The following is a 9,105-nucleotide window of genomic DNA, read 5'->3' on the forward strand; positions in this document are numbered from 1 at the left end:
AAAGTAATGATCTTGAGTAATTTTTGTATTAGTGACTAATCAGATGACATACTTCTGGATTAGGGATCTTGAAATGGACCAATCTATGTAGTAGCCTTCATAATTTTTATAAACTAATCTGCATCTTACTCTTTCAATACAGTATTCTTTTGCTCAATTAAAGTTAAAATTCATGGAAGTGGAAAAAGAAAACAATTTCGAAAATAGATAAAATTATTTTGCTGTAATATAGGTAACAGTAGATTAATGAAAGTTGGAGGGAGATGTAATAAAAAAGGTTACAATGTAAAAATTGTTTATTGAGTCTAAATGTTTCGGCCTAACTTGGTACTCAATAAACCCTAGGTTTTACTCAGTGTTCTTCACTGACTGTAATCTATTCTTCCAATTAACTTCTTATAGGCAAAATTATTTCTCTTTTTCCAAAAACCTGCTAGAGTTGACAACTCTAAATAGTCCTTATCTGAAGATGTTTAGTGACATTATTAAGTAAAAAGAATTTTTTTATCTTTCAACTCAGTCACTAAAGGTTTGTTTACACCTAAATGTTACCCATTAAATTGTTATTAACAGTTTAAACTGGACAATGGCTAAATAGTGTTTTCAATGAAAAAGTGCAAACAAGATCAGATGTTATAATAAATAGCTGTGTAAACAGTGGGAATCAAAATGTGGATAAAATATGTTATATGTGGTTTAAACCTGAAGTATAGTTCTATTTTAATTGTTTGGAGAAGGTAGGCCTGCAACTCACAGTTGCAGCCTTCTACACCATAACCCCTGATGAAGACCTGAAACTCAGGTTGAAACATCGGCATAGAATAAATAAATATGGTTTTGTTTATTTATGTTGTTCTTTGCTGATCGCACCCCCCGACAAACTTCTCCAATCATTAATCTACGGTCAACTATCTACATATCATTATTTTAATTATTGTTTCTTTGTGGATTAAGTTACATATGAAGTCACCATCAAAGGCTACTTGTTTATATAAAGAGGATCAATAAATATATAACACAACATTTTAAGAATAATTTTATATTGATAAATCCAAAGAAAACATTTTACATTCTTTGCTTATTGGGTCTAAGGCTCATTAAGTTCTCCAACTAGTGTAAAAAGGGGTTGTACTCATATTGATTAAAAATCTAATTCTAGTCAGTGAAGGAAACATTTCTTCCACAAAACAAAATAAGCTAACCCTGCTTAGCTAGAATAGAATCAGTGCTACTGTTGTGTAGAAAATGTAGTGCTGTTCTTACAAGCTGACTGACCATTGTTAATAAAAAAACAATCAATATTAAAAAAAAAAGTAAATCTTGGTACCAAAAGTTTTGTTTTTTACTTTAATGTCTACCTCAGTATTAAAACAGTAACCTTTTTTTCTGATCCCCAATTTATGTTACACATATTGACTGTTATTAAAATTATTTTAATAAATAATTGCAATAATCTAAGTATAGGAAACTTAATTTTGAATCCAAATATTACATGTAAATTACAATTGCTTGCTAATTTTTTTTATCTATTTGAATTAATAGACTAATTTAATTGACCTGTTCTCTGTGTTATCTTAGCTTGTTTTCATCAATAATAGTAGTAAAAAGAAGAAGGAATATATAATGAAAAAAAATAAGAAGAACAAAACAACCTTTATTATTTAAGCATAAATCAGTTAGATGTTAAAAAATATAAATTATATATATATAGTCCGCAACTAACAGAACCTTAAAACTATCATAACCACATATTACTTAATTTCATAACTATTCATAAGGAATTTATATCTATCAGTTCTGATGGTGGCTATAAACATTAATTAAGAACATAAAAAAAGGAAAATGTTCATTGAATAAAATATTTTTGAAATGACTAGAGAAAGGGTATGGCAGTAAAACAGGGAAAAAAGCATTAAAATTAGTTCTAAATATTTACAAATTAAGTAGAAATATTTCATATTTTCATTAAAAAGTCAAACATCCATTTCATGGGCTTCATTTTTACCAATAGTGGTATAATGTACTTTCTGAGAAAGAGAAAGTACAACAGGAAGAAGCTTGTTTTTTATAACTTCCCTGTTTGTATATATAAGTAACAAAGTAATAGCAACTATTATAAGAGAAAGAAAAGTAACAGTCGAACTTGACTCCTGAGTATTAGTAGTCACACTTTGCTTTAGGTGACAAGACTGTCCCAAATTCAGAAATAGAGGTTCATCGCTGTTTTTCGGGTCATGTTTGCATTTAAGCTTGTTCTTGTTACGTACATTAACAAGAGTTGTATTCAACCAGGAAAAGAATTCTTCAATTTGGTAGCCACATGAGAAAGGATTTTCAGATAGATCTATAGTCAAATTTTGTCCCCGATGAGGCAGCACGTCCAACTCAGAAAGTTCATCCTTATTAAGGTAAACAATAGAATTTCTCTCTAAATCTATAAACCTAAGATGGCGGAGGCAGTTGATTTTAAATTTTATATGTTCCAATTTATTGTCACCTACAAAACAAAATAAAAATCATTAGTATCTTTTAAAAAATTAATTATAGTATCATTTGGATAACACATACTAGATCTTATAGTCTATATCTTATATGCTAATAGAATATCATTTTAGATCAAACTAAAGTTATTCAGACGACAATTTTAAATCAAATAAGTTTAGTAGCAAAATGACAAAAATAAAACTTAAACGATAATTGAGGTGAATTCAAAAAATTATCTTTTTATATATAAATATCTATGAGGTTATATAACTGCCATAATAATTTTCAATTACATAATGGCTGAGTAGCAACATGATGTCAACAAAATAATAATGAAAGGCAAATTAAAATGTGTAGACATATTTTTAAAAAAAACTAAGTTAAAAAATAATTTAGCCATAAAATTTAATATAAGTTAAGTACACTCATAACAGAAAAGGTATGATTGAAGATAAGGATGGATGAAGGTGTTATGATACAAATATAAATTTTTAAAAGATATAAACCAATCCCTTGAGAAATTATGCAATTAACCAAGAAATAAGGACTGTTAATGTTACATGGCAAGGAAAATTAGATGGAACCTCTATTCATAAGATAAAATAAATTCATCCATCCATTCACTTCTTAAATTTCTACATAATTTAAAACTGTAACAATGGGGATGAGTGGATAAAAAAACAATTACTGAAATGTTTTTAGACAAAAAATATCTAATGACTTCGGTTTAAGTATGAACATAAAGACCATCTTGGTCATAAAATGGTTAAAATCTAACTTAATAATTATATTTCAATTATTATTAAATGGATTTAAATCAACTATTGAGATACAGGTTTGATTCATCAGGATTATTTTTTTTATTTTATGAGGCTTGGAGGATTGTAAGAATATCTCAGAGTAGAATTCCCATGAATAAAAAATTAGGTTCCCATTAAGAAACCTAAAAATGAGAAGTATTATACACAATTGGTTTCTAAACACCTCTATATGGTAACAATCAATAAGGTGGCTATTAGTTCAATTCTTGTTCGACCCCCACTCACAAAGGCACTACTTTTTTCTAGAGTAGGCAAAATTTCTTAAGTAATAAAAATGGCCTCTTGTTGGTCTCCCCTAAACTAAAGGAGTTTTCAGACTATCGGGAGTATCAGCCACCTTGAATGATAGAAGCTAGGAAACCAATCATCTAAACATCATTATTTACATATGAAATTTATTTAACGTGAAGGTAAATTAGTTAATTTAAACATCATTATTAATTCAGCTGAAGTAATGTAGCTACATAAACCACTGACCTTTTAGATAGCATTACAATGATCTATTTTTATTCAGCTAATTAATTGTTTCTGTTTTTTAAGGAGATAAATAAACTTTATATAGGGAGGATGAATCCTTGTCAGAAAAATTGAACACATAATCACTCTGTTAAATAATACTATCAGATCATATCCCCATGTAGAGGCTAGAAATGAAAAGTGTTATCTCTTAAAATAACAGCATATTATCAATAAATTTATAGCAGTAGGCAACCACATTGATCACTGATAACATGAGTTATGTACAATCACCACAACAGATGTGGTAGTGTTACCAAAAATACTTTTATTATCTGACTATGTTTTTACCTAAATGCAAATCCATCAAGTTCTGTAATGAACAGAACAACATGTGGTCTTTAATTGACCTTATTTCATTTTGTTCTAAATGAAGTTTCCGTAATTTTATCAAGTCGCTTTCTAAAAATATATTATGTAGAAGTGATGCAAAATTTTCTGGAGAATTGTCATCAAAAGCATCAGTTAAGTGAAGTTCTAAGAGATTCTGAAAGTTTGAAAATAACCTAGAAAAAACAAATGACAACATAAGTAAAAAAAAAAATATATTGAGGTGTAGATAGTTGACCGTAAACTACTCATTGGAGAAGATGGTCGGAGGGTACGGTCAGCAAAAAAAAAAAAAAATTATTTATTTATGCCGACGTTTCGACCTGAGTTTCAGGTCTTCATTGGGATTATAGAACAATAGAGGTAACAACCATCATTTAGAGAAACATAAAACTGAAAAGAAATAGTACACAAACAAATTTGGAATTATACAAAATATTAAATTGAATAATACAAAATAATTGATTGATAACCATGGAATTGGACATGGATAAATTTTTTTTTGCTAACTGCACCCCCCAACCATCTACTCCAAAAAAGAATATTACAAGTTGCAATATAATGCTAACCTGGGATGATGACTTGCATCAGTTGTCAGTTCATTATGATTTAATATCAGTCTTTCCACATTAACAACTTTATGATAAGCCTTTCCATGTATAATTTTTATTTTGTTATTAGACATATCAATAATCTTTAAATTATTATTGCTTGAATTTCCAAACAAATTAATAGGTAATTCTGGTACGTTATTTCCAGTAAAAATAAGTACCTGAACATAGATTTATATAATTAACAAAAGGTAACAGAAAGATTTAAATCTGAGTATATCTGAATATAAATTAGAACCTCAACATTATCTGGAAGTTTCTGTAAAGGGATGGTGTTGTTAAATCCTGTGTTTGTACAATTGACAATATACTGTTTTTTAAAGAGATATTCAGCTTCTCCACAATAGCACTTAGCTAATGCGTCAGGACATAACCCAAATGTAATAGTTGGGAGACATAATAATAAAATTATTGGACACTTCGCCATCTAGGAAATACAAAGAAGATGAATCACAGATGTATAATTTACTCTACATAACAATAAATTCTGAAATTAAACAAAAATTGAATAAAACTGTAAATTGTGCTTTGGTTCTGCTGTAGTTTAATAGTAGCACCCTCTCAAGCCATCTTCTAGATTAAATACAATAAATTCTCCTAAACATACTTTGTTTTTAAAGAAGTAAAAGATGTAGCATAAAAATATCAAAAGTTCCCTTAGACCAATATGATTAAAAAAATCTGAAATAACATATTGAAATTATGGCTACTTAGCTTTAATAGTGGTACATCTGACAAAAGTGTTTTTTTATTATAAGACATATTGCATACATTTAACATAAACTGGAGTTACTTTGTGATAAAACTTCTAGCTTTGGAACAATCTATTGGATGATTCCAGTAGAGAAAGTAGCCCTAGACTAAGGCACCACTTAAAGAATAAACCAATTCAAAATTTTTTTTTTGTCAAATGTGACACAGTATTAAAGTAAAGCAGGAATAAATAAAAATGTGATCTTAACAATACATTTCTCAAAGAAATTCCACTCAACTCAACAACTCAATAAAAAGGATGATAAGAAATTCAGAACCACAACAAATTAATGTTATAAAACGTAATAGTTTACAGGAAACTTTTTTTATATTTTTTTAAATATATTTGATAAACCTTTAACGAGAGTTGAAATTTTATGTTAATTAATAAGAAAATAGTTTTTATTCTTTTTTTATTTTTAATAATAAATGCAATATTCACTTTCACTAAATTAATTCAATTTTTTTTATAAGCTTTGAAAAATTTTAACATTATTTTAATTCTAATTGCTTCTTCATCAAAAAAGATAAACATTATCAGTATTAATTAGTTATTTGTTCCTAAAATTTATCATTAAAAAGAATTAACATTTATGATAGATCATATTCTAAGTCACTTGACTCACAAAAGGTACACAAGAGAAGTAAAACATATGAGCATAATATTAAATCGTAAATTAAGAACAAACTCATACCCATTCAAAACAATCTTAAAATTTAATTGAAACTTAATTTAACCAAAATAATTAAAATAATCTGACCTAATGTTAAATTTAACATTAAGGCTTAAAATCATATTGCATAAATATAGAAAAATAAAATTAATAAGATAAGATATTCCCAGTGGAACATCCAAAGATGGTTCTTATAAATAAAATTAATGAGTTTTTATTAAATCAGTAGCTGATAATAGGAGATTTAGTGGGGAAAAAACAAGACATGTCATTTTAGAAATGAAACTCAACAGATGTAGAACTCAATAAAACAACATTACAAAATAGCTTTATCAATGAAGAATGGATAATCAACTCAAAAGATTCCACCTGACACAGCTTTTTGGTTTTAAAAAATATATATCAATTGTAAATATTAATATTGAATTGTGAATCCAGCTCAAGTCAATGCATTATTAGTTATTATTTGGAAAATTTATTTTATATAACTGTGATAATAGGTATTAATATGACAAATATGATGAATGAATTTATAAATTAATTGAAAGTACTAAAAAACGTTTAATGCTGACGATTACTTCTGTCAATACTTGATAATTTCACTAAACTGAAAAAAGGAAGCACCTTATGTTGTTATAAAGATTAATAGTAGAAGAAATCATAATAACATCATAGACCCATAATTAGAGGTACATGAGCTAAATCAATTCAGCAAATAACAGTTTTACAAGAAGTTAGAGATGTATTGTATGTAAAGTAATTAAACGGGACAAATGATGCTGAGACAGTGCAGTTGATTACCATAGTCATAGGCGATTACAATAGTACTATTAACGTATATTTAATCCAAAGCGTATCCCTGAATTTGCAATTACATAATGTAAATGAACTTTGAAAAGGCACAAAATATATTCGTTCGCTTAAAGAGAATGATACACAAATAAACTATATTACACTGCACTCATCGCGCCTTAGGAATGCAATAAAACAGCAACAGGTTTCTTCCCCTACCTGCTCCAATCTCAGGGCATTAGTGGCGCCAATTCAAATCATCGTTTTGACAAACAATTTGCATTTTCTATGTTTTATACTTCAACGTTTATTGCACTATCAATTTAATAATCACAATAATATTTTTAAAAAAAAACTAAGGTAACACTATAAAAAATAATTTGATAATGATTTTCTGGAAAAATAGGAAAACTGACTATTTTCCTATAAAAGTTTCAGGGATCTCAGGTGTCACCTGTCTTCTTGTACATCACTTAAGCCTCTATTAACCAAGATCTTCTATATTTAGTTGATTTTATTAATTAATGATCCGTCCTCTTTACCTCCTCCCCATAACATTTATTTCATAATTTTCCATCATACAATAATTTTAATCATTATCAAGTTACATATTGTTTCCTGATTACCGAAGGTATGGACGCTCGTGTATTCATGTAGACAATGGAAACTTTTTATGTTTTGAGAATGGAAAATGTTCAGTCATTTATTTAAATATGAAAAAAAATAATTTTCTGGAAACATGTATTCCTAAGACTGCTCGACACGTAGAGTTTATCCTCAAATGTCAAATCATTAACTTTAAAACATAAGTAATTATATACCTAATATAAATCTGCAGAAAAATAATAATTACTGATGATTAATTACATACAGGACTGTATGTATTACTCGCCCAACTTTTAGGACCTATGAACTTCCTTCTAAAGTTGGGCCAAATCGGCCGAACTTTTGCGAAATATAGTTGTGTCGAATAATTACCTAAAATGTAAAATTCGTACATGAATACAATGCTTTCTTATTGAAGTTATAAAGCAAAATAATAAACACGATAATTACAACTCGGAGCTAAACCTATATTGATTCTTATTCTATTATTTGTGCGGTGTAAAGCCTACTAGGAGATTTGACTTTAATCTTAACCGTCTGAACCATCAAGCCTCTTGAACAAAGTTTTCTTTTTTATAATGTAATTTTTATTTCCAGCTAATCAACAGTGCTATCCTTCGCTGATGCGAGCCCATGTGGAAATATTTACCCTGAGCCCATTCCTACATTATCAATGAACCCTATCATTTACCAAAGGTATAATAATAAAGCCTTCCCTTTCCCTCTCCGTAATAAGTTAATCTTGTCTACGTCTGAGAACTGCGGTAGTTCACCTTATTTGGCTTCCTCACTATCGAAGTCAGGAAAGCTATGTATTCATGCAGTATTAGAAAACAAAGTTTTTGTATAGGGACCCTACATGGTCAGACTGAATGGCAGTAAAATAGACGTTCAGATTATAAGGTTAAGACAGATGGGTTACTGAGAAAATTCTGAAATCCTATCATTAAAAAGTGGAAAGGTTACTTTAAATGTCTTCTTCTCAACTTTCTCAGTACATCCTACATTTTCAATTTGGAAGGATCGGATTACAGAAGTTTCTCCATCTTAACCGTAAGAGACTCCAACGCGGTCAGTCGGAATGGCAGTCATTATTCAAAAACCAGACTGACTTAAATTATGAAGACCACCAAACTACCAATCCGGCTGACGCTTATTTATAAATGAGATATCAAACAGATCTCATGCAATATCTCTTTCGATTTGTAGTAGAAGAAACTTTGTTTGGCCATTATTTTTGGATTTTCTTACAAAAATTAACTCCACTCCACTTTCTCAGTACCCTCTCCACTTTAAATTTTGAATTATCGAATTTGCAAGATCAATCTGAACGTCCATATTTGGTTTTACTGTAATTTCGATTAGTTTTGATGGGGTTCCTTGTAAATGAAAAGTTCTTGTTTTCAGAATCGGAAATTTCTCATATATTCGAGCATAATCGATCTTATCTTTAATTAATGATGTGAAGATAGTTGGCCGTTGATATATAATAAGAGGGGAAGATGGTCGGGGGGGGGG

At 28.8% G+C, this 9,105-nt stretch overlaps 1 protein-coding gene across 3 annotated transcripts; it reads right to left on the reverse strand.

Annotated features, from left to right (window-relative positions):
* Positions 1–1,634: 1,634 nt before the first annotated feature.
* On the reverse strand, positions 1,635–7,202 carry LOC106689732 (trophoblast glycoprotein). Of its 3 annotated transcripts, none has more exons than XM_024361345.2 (5): positions 7,144–7,202; positions 5,001–5,189; positions 4,721–4,923; positions 4,113–4,327; positions 1,635–2,497 (listed from the first exon to the last, which is right to left on the reverse strand). In XM_024361345.2, the coding sequence occupies exons 2-5, from the start codon at positions 5,187–5,189 to the stop codon at positions 1,974–1,976; spliced, it is 1,131 nt and encodes a 376-aa protein (XP_024217113.1). In that variant the 5' UTR covers positions 7,144–7,202; the 3' UTR covers positions 1,635–1,973. The 3 variants fall into 3 exon arrangements, with proteins under 3 accessions (XP_024217113.1, XP_014290366.1, XP_014290367.1); XM_014434880.1 differs by having other exon boundaries at positions 6,991–7,186; XM_014434881.2 differs by lacking the exon at positions 7,144–7,202 and adding an exon at positions 6,814–6,984.
* Between the last annotated feature and the right edge of the window lie 1,903 nt (positions 7,203–9,105).

Source organism: Halyomorpha halys, unplaced genomic scaffold (assembly GCF_000696795.3).
Source record: "Halyomorpha halys isolate HHAL.00 unplaced genomic scaffold, Hhal_1.1 Scaffold1441.1, whole genome shotgun sequence".
Lineage (NCBI taxonomy): Eukaryota > Metazoa > Arthropoda > Insecta > Hemiptera > Pentatomidae > Halyomorpha > Halyomorpha halys.

Coding starts and splice junctions, on each gene's coding strand:
- LOC106689732 (XM_014434880.1), bottom strand. Junction 4,328..4,720: donor GATGCAAGTCATCATCCCAG/GTTAGCATTATA, acceptor TGTTTTTTCTAG/GTTATTTTCAAACTTTCAGA. Junction 2,498..4,112: donor CTTGATGGATTTGCATTTAG/GTAAAAACATAG, acceptor TTTGTTTTGTAG/GTGACAATAAATTGGAACAT.